The following is a 21,338-nucleotide window of genomic DNA, read 5'->3' as shown; positions in this document are numbered from 1 at the left end:
TTGATTGGGTTGTTTGTTTTTCTGGTATTTAGTTGCATGAGCTGCTTGTATATTTTGGAAATTAATCTTTTATAAGTTATTTCATTTGCTGTTATTTTCTCCCATTCTGAAGTTTGTCTTTTTGCCTTGTTTATGGTTTCCTTTTGCTGTGCAAAAGCTTTTAAGTTTAATTAGATCCCACTTGTTTATTTTCGTTTTTATTTCCATTACTCTAGGAAGGAGGTCATAGGGGATTTATGTCATAGAGTGTTGTGCTTGTTTTCCCCTAAGAGTTTTATAGTTTCTGGTCTTACATTTAGGTCTTTAATCCATTTTGAGTTTATTTTTGCATATTATTTTTATTTTTTTATTATAATTTTTTATTGGAGTATTGTTAACTTACAAAGTTATATTAGTTTCTGCTATACAGCAAAGTGAATCAGTTAAACATATCCACTCTTTAAAATTCTTTCCCCATAGGAAGCAAGTGAGGGCGTAGTTTTGGAACCTGGGAGTACTTCACCTGGAGATCGAGAGCTGGGAGTCTTCTGTGAAGAGAGGCTGACAGGATCCATGGGGCTGGATGAACTCACCTAGTGAGAGTTTGTAATTCAGGGACAGAGTCAGTAGCATCTCAGGGGTGGGCAAAGGCAGATGATGGAGAGAAATAAGGAGTGATGAAATACTGAAATGATGTCTGCATTTACTTTATTAAAAAAATTAAGTTCTTCTATGAGGAAAAAAAAAATTCTTTCCCCATATAGGTTATTACAGAGTGTTGAGCAGGATTCCCTGTGCTATACAGTAGGTCCTTATTAGTTATCTATTTTATATGGAGTTGTGTGTGTATGTCACTCCCAATCTTCCAAATTATCTCCCACCTACCTTTTCCCTTATGACTCTATTTCTATTTTGTAAATAAGTTTATTTGTACCATTTTTTTTTCAGATTCCACATATAAGCAATACCAGGTGATATTTGCTCTTCTCTGTCTCACTCAGTGTGACAGTCTCGAGATCCATCCGTGTTGCTGCGAATGGTATTATTTTGTTCTTGTTCTTTAGTGGAGTAGCATTTCACTGTGTATAAGTATCCCGTCTTCTCTCTCTGGTCCTCTGTTGATGAACATGCAGGTTGCTTCTGTGTCTTGGCTGCTGTGAACAGTGCTGCTGTGAACACTGGGGTGCATGTATCTTTTTGAATTACGGTTTGCTCTGGGTATATATGGCTTCTCAGATGGTATATATGGTGGCTCAGATGGTAAAGAATCTGCCTGCAGTGCAGGAGACCTGGGTTCAGTCCCCGGGCTGGGAAAGCCCCTGGAGAAGGGAAAGGCTACCCACTCCAGTATTCCTACCTGGAAAATTCCGTGGACAGAGGAGCCTGGTGGGCTATAGTCCGTGCAAATAGTCAGACACAACTGAGTGACTGAGACTCTCACTGGGTGTATTAGGCAGGGTCTTGAGTGCTGAATTAATGAGCCTGCACTTCATCCTGAGGTTAATAGGGAGCCACAGGAGGATTTAGGGTGCAGGAGGAACATAGCTTAGTCAGGCAGGGCTGCCTGGAGCCACCCCTCACCCCACACTCTCTTTAAGAGTACAGTTGAGTGACGTCTCTGGGGCCTCTCCAAACTGACTTCTTGAGTCATGAATGTCCGTTCAATTTCCTCTTTGCCAGGAAAGTCACAAAGGTTAGTCTTCCGCAAGTCACTTGAGTAGAGTTGAACATTTCCTTCCCTTTCTTCTCTCCTTACGCCCCCGCTCATCCCTAGAGGATCTCTGTCATCCAGATTTCATAGCCTTGGTCACCTCTTTAGTGTTTGAAGGATGACTGGCACCTTCAATCTTCAATCACTCACCAGGACCCCAGACCCTCTCTGTGGCTGGTAGAATAATAAGCCTCCCTTCCAACCCCAGACAGGTTGATCCTAGTCCCCAGAAATGGTGAATATATGACTTTATACATCAAAAAGGACTTTGCAGGTGTGATGAAGTTAAGGATCCTAAAACAGGAGATTATTCTGGATTATCTGAGTAGGTCTAACGTACTCACAAAGTCCTTTTAAGTGGGAAGGAAGGAAGGTCAGAGAGAGAGGGAGATGAAGAGAGAGAGAGAGGATGAAGACAGAGAAATCTACCTACTTATTGCCTATCTATCATTTATCTATCCATCACCTATTGTCTGTCTATTTATCTATTGTTTGTTAATCTAGCTGTCTATCAATCCATCCAGCCATGGAGTGAATGTGTGTGATAGCGGGAGAGAGAGATAGATTTAGAAGATACTGCACTACTGGCTTTGAAGGTGGAGGAAGGGGCTTTGAACCAAGAAATATGGACCACCTCTAGCAGCTGGAAAAGACAGAGAATGGACTCTTCCTTAGAACCTCCGAAAGGAACTCAGCCCCCTTGGCACCTTGATTTCAGGCCCTCTAAGACTCGTTTGGTATTCTGACCTCCAGACCTGTAATGTAATAGATTTGTGTTGTCGCAAGCCACTAAGTTTGTGGCGATTTGTTTTGGTGCAGCAAGAAACCCATACACTGCCTCATCTCACCCCTATCACCCCTGGGGAATCTGTGCTTGATTGAAAAACCTTCTGATTCTTTAGTCCAGTCTCCGAAGGTCAATTCCTCCGTTGGTCCCAGACTCCCTGCCCACATCCAGACATTCCCCTCATTCTGCTGTTCCTCTCCGTCTCCACAGCCTTTGCCCTAGTCCAGGTCATTACCCTTTTCTTCTCCCCATCTCCCCACCCATGACCACATCCTGCCTGACACCCATGCTACACAGCGTGAGTGTTGTAAGACACCAGCGTGACCGTTACTCCCTTGCTGAAATGTCTTCTATTGCCCTACAGGGAAGGTCTAAACTAGCTCACACGTACTGGAAAGTCCTGCCTGAAATGAAATTGCTGACTCTTCCAGTTCGGTCATTACGGGTACCACACCTTTGATGAGTAACTGAGGCCACTTAGCACAGCGGGATAATAATAATGTCAATGATAACGGGTAGTGTTGAGCATTTTTTTTCTTTTTTGGTTAGGAAGGATTTAGGGTTTTATCACATTACACTTTAAACCCTGTGATATAATGATTATTCTTTAAAAAAAACTGACAAGGACTATTGCTTCTAAGTGTATCAGTTAGCTTTTGCTATGTAACAAGTTGCTCTCCAAATGTAACAGCCTTAAAACCACACATTTTTATTTTCTTTGCAGTTTCTGAGGGTTGGGAGTCTAAAGGTGGCTTAACTGGATAGAGTTGGATCAGGTCTTCTCAGGAGATCATTGTCAAGTTATTGGTTGGAATCTTAGCTCCCCCTCTTGCGGGCTTAGCTGCCCCTCAAGTGCTACTTGAGTGTCCCCACAACATGATAAGCTAGCTTCCCCCCAACCCCACCCAGTGAATTATCCTGGAAAGAAAGAGGGGAAACCACCACGACTCTTACAATCTCAGATGCCTCAGACACCACACAATGTTACATCTTTCCTTTTTCTGATCTTTAGAAGCAAGTCACTCTGTCTAGCTCATACCCAAGAAGGGAAGGATTAGGTTCCCCCTCTTGAAGGGAAGAACATCAAAGAATTTGAGTAACAGCCAAGTCTTGGAGCTTTCCCTGTGTGCCAGGCTCTCTCCTAAGAATGTCACAGCCACTCCTCTGATGCTCACTTCAACCCCAAGAGATAGAGCCTACTATTATCAAGCCCATTTTATAGACGGTAATGTTGAGGCAGAGAGAAATTAAATGCTGGAGAGGGTGTAGAGAAAAGGGAACCCCTCCTACATTGTTGGTGGGAATGTAAATGATATAGCTACTATGGAGAACAGTAGAAAGTTTCCTTAAAAAATGAAAAAAAAAAATAGAGTTAGCATATGATCCTGCGTATGCCGTCCCTGGGCATTTATCTGAGAAAAGCACAATTCAAAATATATACGCACCCTGATGTTCATAGCAGCACTATTTACAGTAGCCAAGTCATGGAAGCAACTTAAATGTCCATTAACGGGTGAATAGATAGAGAAGATGTGATATGTTTATACACTGGAATATTGTGTGTGTGTATGCTAAGTCACTTTAGTCATGTCCAGCTCTTTGCAACCCCATGGACTGTAGCCCGCCAGACTCCTCTGTCCATGGGATTCTCCAGGCAAGTATATTGGAGTGGGTTGCCACGCCCTCCTCCAGGGAATCTTCCCAACCCAGGGATCGAACCCAGGTCTCCCACATTACAGGCAGATTGTCTACCGGCTGAGCCGCTAGAGAAGCCTATGAATACAGGAGAGGGTAGTCAGTCTTCTCAAGGGGCTCTTCCCCACCCAGGAATCCAATCCACGTCTCTTGCATCTCCTGCATAGGCAGGTGGGTTCTTTACCACTAGCCTCACCTGAGAAGCCCACAGTGGAATATCACTCAGCCATAAAAGGATGAAATGCCTTGTGCAGCAACATGGGTGAAACTTAGCATAGGAGACAGGAAGAGTAAAAGAAAAGCAGCCCCTGGCAAGGGCCGCAAGAAAGATTTATAATGAGCAACTGGATGCTATCAGGCATGAGACTCTTGGGACAAGTCCAGAGGAAGCAGTTCATAATCTTGAAAACAAGATATGGTTCTGGGGTCGGAAAACTGACCCCAGACTGTTTCTCAATTGGCGTCTCAGAGTCACGTGTTTTACGTATCTGGTGTAAAATCTATAGATGTGAATATTAGTCTTAGTTACTGATTAGTTATTGATTACTGTTTCCTAATTACTCAATGGCTAATGATCATTTTGTTCTTTGGCCCTGAAGGCCACACGAGTTAGAGTTTAACTCACCGCTTATTCTTTCATTCATGGCTGAAAGTATAATAAAGCTGGCTTGGATTCAGTTTCGGCACCTTCACTTTGGAGCGGTGTTGGTCCCCTGATCCTCGCTTTTCTCTGAATTCTGTGTCTCGTTTCTCATTCTCTCACCGTATCACGCTTTTGGAAACCCTGCTTGTCGAGCTGGTCTTGGCGCCTTAGATTATCATACTAAGTGAAATATTTAATACAATAAATCAGAGAAAGACAAATGTTAGATGATGTCACTCATAGGTAGAATCTAAAAGATCATACAGATGAATATATTTACAAAACAGCAACAGACTCGTCAACATAAACAGCAAAGTTATGGTCACCAAAGGGGAGGAGGGAAAAGGGATAAATTAGGAGTTTGGGGTCAAAATATACATACTACTATATATGAAATAGGTAACCAACAAGGACCTACTCTATAGCACAGGGAAATATACTCAATATCTTGTAATAATCTAAAATGGAAGAGAATGTTGAAAAGGAATATATATATATATGAATCATTTTACTACACACCTGAAATAAAACAAATTGTAAATTAACTATATTTCAATAAAAATAATAAAAAAGAAGAACTTGCCCAGGATCACACATAACCAGCAAGTCGTGCAGACAATATCCGAACCTTCAATAATCTGATGCCAGAATCTTGTGTTTATCTTCTTCTGCTGCTGCTGCTAAGTTACATCAGTCATGTCCGACTCTGTGCAACCCCATTGACGGCAGTCCACCAGGCTCCTCCATCCCTGAGATTCTCCAGGCAAGAATACTGGAGTGGGTTGCCATTTCCTTCTCCAATGCATGCATGCATGCTAAGTCGCTTCAGTCGTGTCCAACTCTTTGGGACCCTGTGGCGCTTCTCTTAAACATGACACTGCTCTGCTTACCCTTCTTCTCGGTGGACTTTGCGGGCTTGTAACTGCAGCCTTACCATGTAGGGTCTCTTGATGAATGGTCAGAACCACTGATGAATCTGCTTCAGTCATTGTAACTCCAAGGTGCTTATTTTGCCTTGCACAGAGCAGAAACGAGAATATAAAAACAAGCAGGGGGACTTTCCAGGTGGGCCAGCAGTAAAGACTGCATTTCCACACACTGTTGTATTTGAAATGGATAACCAGTAAGGACCTACTGAGCACAGGCAACTCTGCTCAATGTTATGTGGTAGCCGGGATGGGAGGGGAGCTTGGGGGAGAATGGGTACATGTATACGTATGGCTGAGTACCTTTGCCATTCACCTGAACCTATTACAACATAGTTTGTTAATTGGCTATGTGCTATGCTTAATCGCTCAGTCATGTCTGACTCTTTGTGACCCCATGGACTATAGCCCACCAGGCTCCTCTGTCCATGGGGATTCTCCATGCAAAAATAGTGGAATGGGTTGCCATGCCTTCCTCCATGGGCTCTTCCCAAATCAGGGATCGAACCCAGGTATCCTGCAGGCAGATTTTTTACTGTCTGAACCACCACTCCAATACAAAATATAAAGTTTTTAAAAAATGAATGAAAGAAAAAAATAAACAAAATACTAGGACAAAAAAAAAGACCGCACTTTCAATGCAGGGTGCAGAGGTTTACTGGTGGGTGAGCTAAAATCTCATATTTCTCATGATGTTGCCAAAAAATGAAAGAAAAAAAGCAATAAAGTAATATTTTTTAGAAACCATTGGTTCTACAAATAAATCTAGGACTGCTGCTGCTGCTAAGTTGCTTCATTCGTGACCAACTCTGTGCGACCCCATTGACGGCAGCCCACCAGGCTCCCCCGTTCCTGGGATTCTCCAGGCAAGAGCACTGGAGTGGGCTGCCATTTCCTTCTCCAATGCGTGAAAGTGAACAGTGAAAGTGAAGTTGCTCAGCCGTGTCTGACTCTTAGCGACCCCATGGACTGCAGCCTACCAGGCTCCTCCATCCATGGGATTAAAACTGTTTAAAAAATAAAAATGGCTATTATAAACAGTGCTGCGATGAACATTGGGAAACATGTGTCTCTTTCAATTCTGATTTCCTCAGTGTGTATGCCCAGCAGTGGGATTGCTGGGTCATCAGTTCAGTTCAGTTCAGTCGCTCAGTCGTGTCCGACTCTTTGCGACCCCATGAATCGCAGCACACCAGGCCTCCCTGTCCACCAACTCCCAGAGTTTACTCAGACTCAACGTCCATCGAGTCGGTGATGCCATCTAGCCATCTCAAACTCTGTGGTCCCCTTCTCCTCCTGCCCCCAATCCCTCCCAGCATCAAAGTCTTCTCCAATGAGTCAACACTTCACATGAGGTGGCCAAAGTACTGGAGTTTCAGCTTCAGCATCATTCCCTCCAAAAGAAATCCCAGGGCTGATCTCCTTCAGAATGGACTAGTTGGATCTCCTTGCAGTCCAAGGGACTCTCAAGAGTCTTCTCCAACACCACAGTTCAAAAGCATCAATTCTTCAGCACTCAGCTTTCTTCACAGTCCAACTCTCACATCCATACATGACCACTGGAAAAACCATAGCCTTGACTAGACAGACCTTTGTTGGCAAAGTAATGTCTCTGCTTTTGAATATGCTATCTAGGTTGGTCAGAACTTTCCTTCCAAGGAGTAAGCGTCTTTTAATTTCGTGGCTGCAGTCACCATCTGCAGTGATTTTGGAGCCCCCAAAAATAAAGTCTGACACTGTTTCCACTGTTTCCCCATCTATTTGCCATGAAGTGATGGGACTGGATGCCATGATCTTCGTTTTCTGAATGTTGAGCTTTAAGCCAACTCTCCTCTTTCACTTTCATCAAGAGGCTCTTTAGTTCTTCTTCACTTTCTGCCATAAGGGTGGTGTCATCTGCATATCTGAGGTTATTGAGATTTCTCTCGGCAATCTTGATTCCAGCTTGTGCTTCATCCAGCCCAGTGTTTCTCATGATGTACTCTGCATAGAAGTTAAATAAGCAGGGTGACAATATACAGCCTTGACATACTCCTTTTCCTATTTGGAACCACTATGTTGTTCCATGTCTAGTTCTAACTGTTGCTTCCTGACCTGCATATAGGTTCTCAAGAGGCAGGTCAGGTGGTCTGTATTCCCATCTCTTTCAGAGTTTTCCACATTTTATTGTGATCCACACAGTCAAAGGCTTTGGCATAGTCAATAGAGCAGAAATATATATTTTTCTGGAACTCTCCTGCTTTTTCAATGATCCAGCCATAAGGCAGGTCTATTTCCAGTTTTTAAGGAATCTCCACCCTGTTCTCTGTAGTGGCTGTACTAGTTTGCATTCCCACCAATAGTGTAAGAGGGTTCCCTTTTCTCCACACCTTCTCCAGCATTTATTGCTTGTGAACTTTTGGATAGCAGCCATTCTGACTGGCGTGAAATGGTACCTCACTGCGGTTTTGATTTGCATTTCTCTGATAATGAGTGACGTTGAGCATCTTTTCATGTGTTTGTTAGCCATCTGTATGTCTTCTTTGGAGAAATGTCTGTTTAGTTCTTTGGCCCATTTTTTGATTGGGTCATTTATTTTTCTGGAATTGAGCTGCAGGAGTTGCTTGTATATTTTTGAGATATACACAATAGAATATTACTCAGCCATTAAAAAGGATACATTTGAATCAGTTCTAATGAGGTGGATGAAACCGTACCCTATTATACAGAGTGAAGTAAGCCAGAAAGAAGAACACCAATACAGTATACTAATGCATATATATGGAATTTAGAAAGATGGTAACGATAACCCTGTATGCGAGACAGCAAAAGAGACACAGATGTATAGAACAGTCTTTTGGACTCTGTGGGAGAGGGCAAGGGTGGGATGATTTGGGAGAATGGCATTGAAACATGCATATTATCATACGTGAAATGAATTGCCAGATCAGGGTCAATGCATGATACAGGATGCTTGGGGCTGGTGCACTGGGATGACCCAGAGGGATGGTACAGGGAGGGAGGTGGGAGGGGGGTTCAGGATGGGGAACATGTGTACAGCTGTGGCGGATTCATGTTGATGTATGGCAAAACCAATACAATATTGTAAAGTAATTAGCCTCCAATTATAATAAATAAATTTATATTAAAAAAATAAAAGTGGAACTTTCATTCCAAAAACACAGGTGTGGTCTTTGCACCTAAGTTTTAGCTTAGAGCAGATGTTTTGGGAGCCTGCCCACACCTGTGATGATCTTCAAGGCATGCTAGACTAACACCTGCCAGTCACTGCATTTTGTTACCAGTAGGGTTGGTATGTTATGAACTGGAGCCCATTCTATCTGCTTGGAGGCCAGGTCTTGGGTTCTGTGTGTGTGCGTGTGTGCGCTCATCTGCTTGGTCGTGTCTGACTCTTTGTGACCCCATGGACTATAGCCTACCAGGCTCCTCACTCCATGGGATTCCTCAGGCAAGAATACTGGAGTGGAGTTGCCATTTCCTCCTCCTGGGGATCTTCCCGATCCAGGGATTGAACCAGAGTCTCCTGCGTCTCATGCGTTGGCAGGAGGATTCTTAATTGCTCAGCCACCTGGGAAGCCCAAGTCTGGGGCTGACACAGCCTTAATCGGTGACTTGCAGTAGCTGGTGGAGAAATACCCCAACTCCTTCGCCCCTCGGTTGGGATAACTCTGAAGTGTGCTCTAAGCTGCCTTCCAGACGTCCCCAGCCACCTTAAGTTTTAGTTTCTACTAGATAACTTGCTTGAGAACATCCACTGTATGTTCTTTCCCTTCCCTCTCTCACTTCCCCCATCCCCAGCTGGAGTTTTCTGGGGTCACCTCTCTGATGAACTATAATATATGGAAAACCCCAAAAGAACTTTTTGGCCAACCCAATGTTTTCACTAGAATCCTTGTCTCAGTGTCTAAATCTGGGGGACCCTAACTAAGACATTCCTAGATCACCATATTTATGAGATAGCGAGTGTGTGTGTGTGTGTGTGTGTGTGTGTGTGTGTGCTGGGTTGGGGATGGTGCTAGGAATGGGATATGAGTATCACTGTCCAGTGACCAGATATTGTAGGGAAATGAAAGCAAGTAAAATGGTGAAAACTCTAGACCTTGGAGTCGGAGGATCCTGGATTCAAATTTTGGGTCGAGGTAATCTTGGACAAGTCATGTCTCCTCTCCAAGCCTTGGTTTCCATTTTTTAAAAGTAATTTCATTTATTTATTTGGGGCTGTGCTGCCTCTTTGCTGCTGAACAGGCTTTCCCCTAGTTGTGGAAGGCAGGGGCTAATCTCTAGTTGTGGGGCACAGGCTTCCCATTGTGCTGGCGTCTCTTGTTGCGGAGCAAGGGCTGTAAGGCACTTGGACTATAGTAACTGCAGCTTCTGGACTCTAGGGCACCGGCTCAGTAGTTACAGTGGACGGACTTAGTTGCTTCTCAGCACATGGGATCTTCCCAGATTAAAGGTGGAACCCATGTTTCCTACATTGGCAGGTGGATTCTTAATCATTGAGCCACCAGGGAAGCCCTTGGTCTCCATTCTAATTGTACTTTTTTTTTTTTTTTTTGGTGAAATAGGCAGGGGTAAGAATCCTTACGATATGACATTGAATGATGATGAAATTAAAATTTATTGGAAACATGTTTCACACAGTGTCTGATGATCGATGGCTATGATGTTTGTATGGGGCAGGTTGAGAGGGAACCCTTGAGTTTGGGGCTTGCTTCCTTGAGGTTAGGTAGTGGTAGCTTATTTATTATTGGGTACAATAAAATAAACGGGCTTTCCTCAGTGGCTAAAGAACCTGCCTGCCAATGCAGGAGACATGAGAGATGCGGGTTCAATCCCTGGGTCAGGAAGATCCCCTGGTTGAGGGCACAGCAACCCACTCTGGTATTCTTGCATGGAGAATCCCACAGTGAGAGGAGCCTGTAGGGCTACAGTCCATGGGGTCACAAAGAGCTGGACAGGACTGAAGCAACTTAGCAGGCATGCAATAAAATGAGGTGATGAGAGATGGGAGATAGAGCTTGGTAGGGGTAAGGAAACAGTGAGTGGTAAGAAAAGAGAGAGGGGGAGACAGACCCACACGATGACACACTAGCCAGATGATCTTATCTTCATTGTGGAGAAAGGAGACTTCGAGGCTTGTCAGAGTGTCCTTTCTGAGTAGAGGCAACTCAGCAGAAAAGGGCGTGATGCTCGGCTGCCTTGAGCAATTCTCGCCCTGCCCTCCCCTTCTCTCCACGCCCTCAGTTGTTGAAAAGCCTGGGAACAGAGGAAAAGTACTCCTCTTTGAATGGCAGGACCTGCACGATGTGGAGCTTCAGTTTTCTCCTCTTTTGGGGTGAGTGTGAGGTGGAATAGGAGGCCTGGGGGAAACAGACTGTGAGGAGGAGGGGGGACCTCGACTGTCCAGCCAGGACATCATGATTCTAGGCCGGATGCTGTAGAACTTCACTGGGGAAACTTTGACTAAAAAGTCAGCCCAGGGAATTCAGCCATCAAGGAAGAGTTTTGTTACAGTCCTTCATTTGGCATGTATTTCCTGAGCACCTACTATGTGCCAGCTGCTGTTTTAGGCACCAGAGATAGAGCCGTGAATGAACAGACAAGGTTCCTGCCCTTGAGAAGCTGGCATACCGGCGAGAGGAGGCAGGAAGAAAGGAAACCTCTGACGGTAATAGCAACCTTCTAAGTTCCTCAAACGGACTGCATTCAACCTTCACTAAATTCCTCCGATATCAGGTCATGAAAAATCCCATTTTACAAAGGAGAAAAATGAGGCAAAAGAGATGAAATAACTTGCTCAAGCCCACTTAGCTTGTAAGGGGTTACAGCCAGGATTTAAAACTGGGCAGCCTGGTGACTCAGATGGTAAAGAATCTGCCTGCAATGTGAGAGATTCGAGTTCAGTCCCTGGGCTGGGATGATCCCCTGGAGAAGGGAATAGCTACCCCCTCCAGTATTCTTACCTGGAGAATTCCTTGGACAGAAGAGCCTGGTTGGCTACAGTCTATGGGGTTGCAAAGAGTTAGACACAACCCAGCAACTAACACTAACAACCTGGTTGCGGAGTCTGCAATTTTTTTCTAAACTGTGCTGCTCCAAATAACAAATAAACAAAAGCATTTCAGGGAGTGACAATTGCTAGGGAAAAAATTGCCACAGAGTGTGACTAGGGATTATGTGATGGGGGACGTCAGGGAAGCTATTTCTGAAGAACAGCGAGATGGAGTCAACCTTGTTATTTTTCTTCAGATGTCAGCTTTTTCTGGGTTTGATTTTTTACAGAAATATTTATTTATGTATTAGGCTACACCATGTCTCAGTTGTGGCATGTAGAATCTTTTTTGGTTTCCGCACATGGGATCTACTTCCCTGATTGAATCTGAGTCCCCTATATTGGAAGCTCGGAGTCCTAATCGCTGGATGACCAGGGAAGTCCTCTTACAACAAATTTTTAAACCCAAGCATTTTGACACTAGAGCTGATATGCTTAAACATGATGCCTTGCTGCCTCTAAAATAATTAAAGAGCAAGAGAATTTCAGTTAGAGATAAGGCTTTCTGATAGCTCAGTTGGTAAAGAATCCACCTGCAATGCAGAAGACCGGGGTTCAATTCCCGGGTTGGGAAGATCCGCTGGAGAAGGGATAGGCTACCTACTCCAGTATTCTTGGGCTTCCCTTGTGGCTCAACTGGTAAAGAATCCACCTGCAGTGCAGGGGACCTGGCTTCAATTCCCGGGTTGGGAAGATCCCCTGGAGAAGGAAAGGCTACCCATTCCAGTATTCTGGCCTGGAGAATTCCACGGACTGTATAGTCCATGGCGACGCAAAGAGTAGGACACGACTGAGTGACTTTCAAAAAACAAACAAACAAACAAACAAACAAAAGAAAGGTAGGAGTCAGGTTCCTTGGGACTTGCTGACTGGCAGGCTGCATTCGAAGGAGCAGGTCACTCGTGGACCTCAAGTGCTAACATGCAGACTTGCTTCTCTGACGTGTCAGCATTAGTGCTGGCCATTAGCACTCCAGCTCTGCCCTTAATATGCAGAGTGGTGACGATGACAGTGGTGATCGTGATGGTGGTGGTGGTGACAATGGCGGTGCTGAAGATGATGATGATGGCAAAGCTATGGTGGTGGCGGTGGTGACGATGAAGATGATGCACTTATGGTGGTGGTCGTGATGGTGACAGAGAAGAGCTTAATGCCGGAGTAGCTGAACTGCCTTTTAAACATTAAAAAAAAAAAAAAAAAACAAGAATTGTGGACTTCCCTGATGGTCCAGTGGTTAAGACTCTGTGCTTCCACTGCAGAGGGCCCTGGTGTCATCCCTCTACAGGGAACTATGATTCCCCTGTGCCGAGTGGCTTGGCCAAAATAAAATTAAGAATCGTCTTACCCTCCCATCCAATTTAATACTATGGATATATTATGAACTTCCCTGGTGGCTCAAATCGTGAAGAGTCTGCCTGCAATGCAGGAGACCTGGGTTTGATCCCTGGGTAGGGAAGATCCCCTGGAGAAGGGAATGGCTACTCACACCAGTATTCTTCCCTGGAGAATCCCATGGACAGAGGAGCCTAGTGGGCTATAGTCCATGGGGTCACAAAGAGTCAGACATGACTGAGCAACTAACACTTAACACATGGCAGCTGTATGGATATACCATATACTTATTTATATATTATATGCATAACTGTATGTGTTCTATATGTAAAAGAGCAAGATTCTTTTCATCTCTTCACAAGAGCCAAGGTTTGCCTTTTTAAGGGAGAGGTTATTTCCTTTGAGAATGCTTGTTTAAATGTATGTTTTAGAAAAAGAAAAAAAACTTGAACGGAGAGAAACCCAAGCTATAAGTTAGTAATTGTATTTAAGTAATTACAACCACTGAAACATGTGATTATAGTTTCAAAGCATTGAAATTTCTTTGCGAACAAGTTGTAGAGGCTCCTTCTCCAGCATGAAATAAACTGGAAGTGTAAGGATAAATCTCCCTGAGGCAGATACAGGCTGGAACTTGAGAACTTAGAAGGTGGACTTTCATTGTGTTGGTCTCCGTTTTCTATTTTGCCTTATAACTCTGATTTCATTGGTTCATAAACTTGAGTTTTACAGCCTGTTACTGAAAGGTGGTGAGCCCAGCTGCTCACTGCTCAAAAGCCAGCAAAAAGGCCAGGTTGGCGGAAAGTTTGCTTTATTTCAATGTTGGCAGCTGAGGAGGGAGGGCAGACATCTGCCCAAAGGCCAGCTCCCCTACACTGGCAGCCAGTGGGACAAGAGTTTTCATGGACAGAAGGAGGAGGCGACACGCAGAAACAGCATGGTCGTCTTTGACAGTCATCTTCAGTTTGGTCATCAGTGGTCTAACCAGTGTCACCTTGGTTGTTTTAGGTACAGCCAATCTTCAGTTCCAGGATGGGTTTATTTCCATCTCTTTGAGGCCAGTTCTCAGAATTGTGGCAGCTTATGCCATGGGTACTGTCTGGCCCTCATGCCGTTAACTTCTCCACCTGGTGGGGCTTTCAGAATAAGACAGCTCACAGGCTGTGGCTCAGAAAATTGTCTGTAGCACTTGAGAAGGAACTGAAAGTCCCTGACTATGCTTAATGACTGCATTAATCATTATTTGCTCTCCTTTGTTTCTGCCTGTTCTCGTTTCTTGGATTAAACTGATTCTTTAACTCAAATTTTCTGCAGATAAAAGGCAGGCAGAGGACATGGAGGTTGAGGGGAGGCACAAGGACTGTAGGGTCTTGCCCCATTTCAAAGCCCAGAAAAAAAAAAAAAAGTATGTTTTTGAAAATCAGCTGGAACTCTTCTTAATTGAAAAGGAAATGAAGGCAATACAAACAAAGTGAGAAACGAAGATAAAGTGCCGAAAAGCAGGAATGGTTGCTGTGAAGACTAGTTAATAACTCATGCTTGTCACTCAGCTGGGGCTTTCACTGAGGCTCATCAGATCTGTTTCTAGGGACTTCCCTGGTGGTCCAGTGGCTAAGACTTTGAGCTACCAATGCAGGGGACCTAGGTTGGATCTCTGATCAGTGAACTAGATCCTGCATGGCACAACTAAAGAGTTTGCCAGCCACAGTGAAGATCAAAGATCCCGTGTACTGCAGCTAAGACCTGGCGCAGCCGAATAAATTAATAAATATTTTAAAAAGCCCTGCTTCTATGAGACCACTCCAGGAGTAATTTTTCAGGTTGAGTCCAAAGAACTTCTTGATGCATCATGGTGTTTTTCTTTCTTCACAGGGTGTTGTGGTATATACACCTGGGGAATGCTCACATTACCCTCACTGGGATCAATGACAAGGCGTAAGTTGGACAAACAGACTCCATATGCCCAATGTGGTGGGGAGGAGCTGCTTCTGTCCCAGGAGGCTGCACCACTGCTGGACACTTGCCACGAGCTAGTTAGTCGCCAAGAAAGGGATAACATCCCGTCTCCTGGTTCCCGCCTGAGCTCTTTCCCTTGTACCTTAAAATTGCTGTGTGACCTCAGGCAAGTCACACAACCTCTCTGATCTTCAGTTTCCTCAGCTGCAAAATACAGGTAACAAGGGTTCCTATCCCACAGGAATGTTGTGAAGCTTAAACCCAAAGAGGTAACTTTGTCAATCATCTGGCTTCATAAATGGTGGTGCCATGGGCATGGGTATGGAGTTTAATCAAACTACAACTCAATGTGAAAAGAAATGCATTTCTGGATGTTTTGTTAAGTATTCTCATCTTCCACACAAGCTCCTGCTGGATTCAGGAAGAGAAACATTGTCAGTTCTTAATGTTGTCAGTGTCTCAGTTTTCTGGTTCAGCATTGTTTGGGAAACTCAGCCTATGTAGGAAGAGTTAATCTTTCAAATTTTCTCACCCTACTCTTGTTCCTACCAAGATGATGTGTGTGTGTTGTCCCAGAGGAAGCCTGTGGGATCTTGCAGCTGTGAAGTATGGACTCTGAATGAGTTGTTTTGTCCATTGGTAAAGCATGGTAACAACACTGGAGTAAACTAATGTATATTTACCCCTGGGAACTGGCTGGAAAACTTGTTGCATTTGTTAGAGTACCCCAAGCTACTGCAAGAAATACACTCCAGTCAGTGGCTCAAGAAAAAGAAATTTAATTCTTGTTTGTTCGAGTCCAGTGAGGATATCTCTTGCTAGTGCGTGGTTTTCTTACATGAAGTGACTCAGGAACCCAGATGCTTTCTGTTTGTGACTCAGCCACACTAGTGCCTTGGAATCTCTGCAGATAGGGGAGAAGGCACATTATTAAAACTCAGGCTTGGCAATGACACTTGTCACTTCCACTTAGGGTCACATGACCATGCCTGGATGCAAGGTGAGCTGGGAAACACAGTCCATGGCTGGGTAGTTGCCTTCTACTGTCAGTTTTATACCATAGAAAGGAAAGCGTGGAGTTTTTGTTTGATCTTGGGCTACTGAGCTATCTCTGGCACAGTTAGAGCCCATTTTAATGCAATACTATGCAGCTGTTGGAAAGCATGAGTTCAGTCATGTGAACTGACTTGGCAAGTTGCCCCAAACATTATTTTCTTAATTTTTTTTAAATTATAGAAATAAACATCCAAAGGTAGGAAAAATAGTATAACAAACTCTCAGGTACCTATTGCCCAACTTCAACACTTGGCAAATTTTGCTGCTCTTGGCTTGCAAGACTTACTGTAACATGGAAAAAAAAGTTATAAGCAGAACAGAGTGGTGGAAAAGAACTTTCAATGAACATGTTCTGGATCTGCAGCAGTCACTAGTCAGTGGGGCTCCTGAGAATTTGGAGTGTGGCTAGTGTAACTGAAGAATCAATGCTCCATTTTACTTAATTTTAATAGATTTCAGTATAAACAACCATCTACTGTATTGGACCGTATATTGCATGATACCATTCACATGAAGAAAATTGTGTGAATGTATACATTTATTTAACATATTTACATGACTGAGTTTGTGAACAGGACCTAACCTAGAAGTATTCCCTCTTTTTGACAGTGGTGATCTCTTGGTATAAAACAGAGCATAGGGAGATCTTCACTTTTAATTTTATATATTTCTGCATTGTTTGAGTTTTTTTACAATAAGTAATTATTATCTTCTTAGCAAAAGATGAAAGCAAATGAAACAACAGATACACAGCACTATATATAAAATAAATAAGCAACAAGGTCCTATTGTATAGCGCAAGGAACTATATTATTCAGTATCTTGAAATAATATATAATGAAAAAGAATATATATACATACATATATGTATATATATGAATCATTTTGCTATATCCCAGAAGCTAATACAACATTGTAAATCAACTACAATAAAGAAGGAAACAAAGTTCAGTTGAGTTGCTCAGTCGTGTCCGACTCTTTGTGACCCCCGTGGACTGCAGCACACCAGGCTTCCCTGTCCATCACCATCTCCAGGAGCTTGCTCAAACTCATGTCCAATGAGCTGGTGATGCCATCCAACCATCTCATCCTCTGTTGTCCCTTTCAGGATGAGCACCTGCTTTTGGTTAGTTTCCAAAGAAACAGAGTAAGAGATGAGGATGCTTGTGAGTAACTTACTAAGGGAGGACTCCCAGGAGACACTTGTAGGGGAGGAAGAGGAGCAGGGATTGGGGCAGGGGCAGGAACAAGTCATTGAGAAGGTGTTTCAGGAAAGTTTCAGTCACAGCCTGATCCTGCCAGGACCTCTGGAGTATGGATTACACCAGAGGCTGCTACACTCCCACGCGTGTCAAGCAGTGCTTCTAGGCCAGCGGGACAGTGTGAGATGGGACGCCAACTAGGTAAAGTTAAAGGGGGCAGCATCAAGGATGGCTGTCAGCCCCCATACCCATTTTTTTAAACTTTTTTTTTTTTTTTTTTTTACTGCACAGCATGTTTGATCTTAGTTCCCCCACCAGGGTTTAAACCTGTGGCTCCTGCGATGGAAGCAGAGTTTTAACCACTGGAAACTCCCTCACCCCCTTTTTAAGTGCTTCCCAGGTAGTGCTAGTGGTAAAGAACCTGCCTGCCAATCCAGAATGGTAAAGAGACATAAGAGACACAGGTTGGATCCCTGGGTGGGGAAGATGCCCTGGAGGAGGGCATGTCAACCCACTCCAGTATTCTTATCTGGACAACGTCATGGACAGATGAGCCTGGAGGGCTACAGTCCATAGGGTAGCATGGAGTTGGACATGATTGAAGTGACTTAGCACACATGTACCCTTTTTAAAAAACTGTTTTTAAAAATTGAAGTATAGTTAATTTACAATGTTGTGTTAGTTTCAGGTGTCCAGCAAAGTGAGATATATATATACCTTTTCATATTCTTTTCCATTATAGGTTATTGCAAGCCATTGAATATAGTCCCCTGTGCTGCATAATAGGTCTTTGTTGTCTATTTTATATACAATGGTGTGCATTAGCTAATCCCAAAGTCCTCCTTTATCCCTACCTGACCCCCTTTCCACTTTGGCAACCATAAATTTGTTTTCTATGTCTGTGGGTCGATTTCTGTTTTGTAAATTGTTATGCTCCGAGCCCGTATCTCCGAACCGACCGAGAGAGCAAGTCCACCACAGTATTGCAAACGCAAGAAGGGAGTTTGTTTATTTCTAGCGCGCTAGGGCCCAAGTCTCATCTCACACAAGGGAATCTGACAAGAGCCCCAAACAAAGGAGTATGGCGGCTTATATACAGGCAGTTCTTTGTCTCAGTTACAGGAGTAGCTGGCGTTACATGATTGGCCAGGCAGGATGAGCGCATATCCTGTCTCTTTTTGGTAAACATGACTCAGGTCCTAGAGACCGTCGTTTGGTCCCTAACATAAATAAGTTTGTCTGTATCATATACTTAAAGATTCCACATATAAGCCATGTCATATGATATTTGTCTTCCTCTGATTTACTTCACTTAGTATGATAGTCTCCCTTGCTGTTTCATTCTTGTTTTTGGCTGAGTGATATTCCATGGCACATATGCACCACATCTTTATCCATTCATCTGTGGATGGACGGGGGTTACTTCCATGTCTGGCTATTATGAATAGTGCTGCCATGAACACTGGTATCCACCCTTTGTTACCTGGCAAGGGGTGAAGAATTCATGAGGAGTTCCTTCCACCTCCCTGATGAAGGTAAATCCTCAGGAAGAGCCTGGGTTTTCCTCTTTACCTCTCCACTCCCACTTTCACAACTCACCAGGTGCACAGGGAAACAAGGAGCCTGGTTTGAGACAATGGGGCATGGCCAGCTCTCAAAAAATCTACTGACTTCTCTTTTCTTGCAGATGAGCGGCCACGGCGGTCATCCTCGAATGTTGGTAAGAGACTTCCCCAGCTTGAAGGCAATTAGACCTTGGGCAAGTGCCTCCGTCTCCTGGTTTTGTTACCTGATTAATATGTATAGTGTAACGTGTGTGTGCTAAGTCGCTTTAGTCATGTCTGACTCTTCGTGCCCACCAGGCTCTTCTGTCCATGGGATTCTCAGGCAAGAATACTGGAGTGGGTTGCCATGCCCTCCTCCATGAGATCTTCCCCACCCAGGGATTCAACCTACATCTTTCACCTCTCCTGAATTGGCAGATGGGTTCTTTACCACTAGCACCGCCAAAGTGCGGACTCAACTCCATGTGGAGGTGTCACGAGATGGGCTGTGGAATCACCTTTCCTGGGTATGAATCTTGGTTCTAGGGCTCACGCCCCGTGGCAACTGTCGCGGCAGTCTGAGCACATGTTGGAAAAGAATTTCCAGACACAGAGCATTTCAGAAGGGAGTATGCTTATTAACAGCAAGGAGCAGAGATAATAAAAGTGAAAGTGAAAGCCTCTCAATCATGTCTGATTCTTTGAGACGCCATGGACTGTAGCCCACAAGGCTTCTCTGTCCATGGGATTCTTCAGGCAAGAATACTGGAGTAGGTTGCCATGCGCTCCTCTATGGGATCTTCCCAACCAGGGATCGAACCCAGGTCTCTTGCATTGGCAGGTAGATTCTTTACCGTCTGAGCCACCTGGGAAGCCCACATATAAATATGTGTAAAGATTTATTGTAAGGAATTGGCTCGCATGATTCTGGCAAGATCTGCAGACCAGAGAAAATTTGGAGAACAGAGCAAAGGTGAAAGTGGCTAGTGGGACCAGGTCGAAGATGAGCCAGGAAGGCTGACAGGTGCCCGGTCACACAGGACTGACTGTGTTGCTACTCTGGTTTGGGATGGATTTGAGTTATGAGAGGTAGAGCTAGAGGAAAGCAATAGGAAACTCCGAGTTGAGAGATCACAAGTGGTAATACACCGGAAATCTGCAAAGAGAAGTTTTGCCTCTGCAGATGAAAGAGGAAGCTGGAAATGAGTAGAAAGAGAGAACCTGAGGCATTATGCAGGGAAGGGAAATAGACAAAGCATGTTGTAGGTGTCAAAGAGTCTGGCTGTCAAGACCTTAGTAATAAAAAGCCATAATTTTCATAGTTTTTAAAATCAATGAAATTTTAAATTGGCGTCTAATGACTTTACAATGGTGATTTCTGCTGGACAGTGAAGTGAATCAGCTGTAAGTATGCATGTATCCCCTCCCTCTTGGGGCCCCTGTCCCCCGTCCCACCCATCTAGGACACCGCAGAGCACTGAGCTGAGCCCCCTGTGCTAGACAGCAGTTTCCCACTGGCTGTCTATTTTACACATGATAATACCTATGTCAATGCTACCGTCTCAGTTTGTCCCGCCCTCTCCTTCCCCTACTGGGTCCACAAGTCTGTTTTCTGTGTTTGCGTCTCCATTCCTGCCCGTAAATAGGTTCATCAGTACCATTTTTCTAGATTCCATACACAAGCTTTAATATATGATAGTTTTTCTCTTTCCGACTTACTTCACTCTGTAAAACAGGCTCCAGTTTCATCCACTTTACTACAACAGACTCAAATTTGTTCCTTTTTATGGCTGAGTTGTATTCCATCATATAAATGTACCACAACTTCTTTATCCAATTCATCTGTCAATGGGACATCCAGGTTGCTTCCATGTCCTGGCTATTGTAAATAGTGCTGCAATGAATACTGGGATACACGTGTCTATTTGAATTATGGTTTTCTCAGGGTATATGCTCAGTAGTGGGATTACTGGGTCATATGGTCATTTTATTCCTAGTTTCTTCAGGCTCTACTACAAAGCTACAGTCATCAAGATAGTATGGTACTGGCACAAAGACAGACATATAGATCAGTGGAACAAAATAGAAAGCCCAGAGATAAATCTACGCATCTATGGATACCTTATCTTTGCCACAGGAGGCAAAAATATACAATGGAGAAAAGACAATTTCTTTCACAAGTGGTGGTGGGAAAACTGGTCAACCACGTGTAAAATAATGAAACTAGAACACTTTCTAACACCATACACAGAAATAAACTCAAAATGGATTAAAGATCTAAAGGCAAGACCAGAAACTATAAAACTCCTAGAGGAAAAGATAGGCAAAACACTCTCTGACATAAATCACAGCAGGATCCTCTATGACCCACCTCCCAGAGTAACGGAAATAAAAGCAAAAATAAACAAATGGGACCTAATTAAACTTAAAAGCTTTTGCACAATGAAGAAAACTA

At 43.8% G+C, this 21,338-nt stretch overlaps 1 protein-coding gene across 14 annotated transcripts in view; it reads left to right on the top strand.

The window, feature by feature from the left end:
- The first annotated feature begins 11,013 nt into the window (after positions 1 to 11,013).
- The window catches only part of ADGRE1 (adhesion G protein-coupled receptor E1), a 100,875-nt gene continuing 90,550 nt past the window's right edge, over positions 11,014 to 21,338 (top strand). For all 14 annotated transcript variants that reach the window (XM_060416297.1, XM_060416300.1, XM_042250059.1 and 11 more), the window contains exons 1-3: positions 11,014 to 11,076; positions 14,998 to 15,060; positions 19,027 to 19,059. In XM_060416297.1, coding sequence (XP_060272280.1) covers positions 11,046 to 11,076; positions 14,998 to 15,060; positions 19,027 to 19,059 — 127 coding nt within the window. In that variant the 5' untranslated portion in view covers positions 11,014 to 11,045. The remainder of the gene's footprint in view (positions 11,077 to 14,997; positions 15,061 to 19,026; positions 19,060 to 21,338) is intronic.

This window comes from Ovis aries, chromosome 5, assembly GCF_016772045.2.
Source record: "Ovis aries strain OAR_USU_Benz2616 breed Rambouillet chromosome 5, ARS-UI_Ramb_v3.0, whole genome shotgun sequence".
In the NCBI taxonomy this organism is placed as follows: Eukaryota; Metazoa; Chordata; class Mammalia; order Artiodactyla; family Bovidae; genus Ovis; species Ovis aries.
Note: the sequence above shows the minus strand (reverse complement) of the source record. Positions and strands in the feature narration are given on the sequence as shown.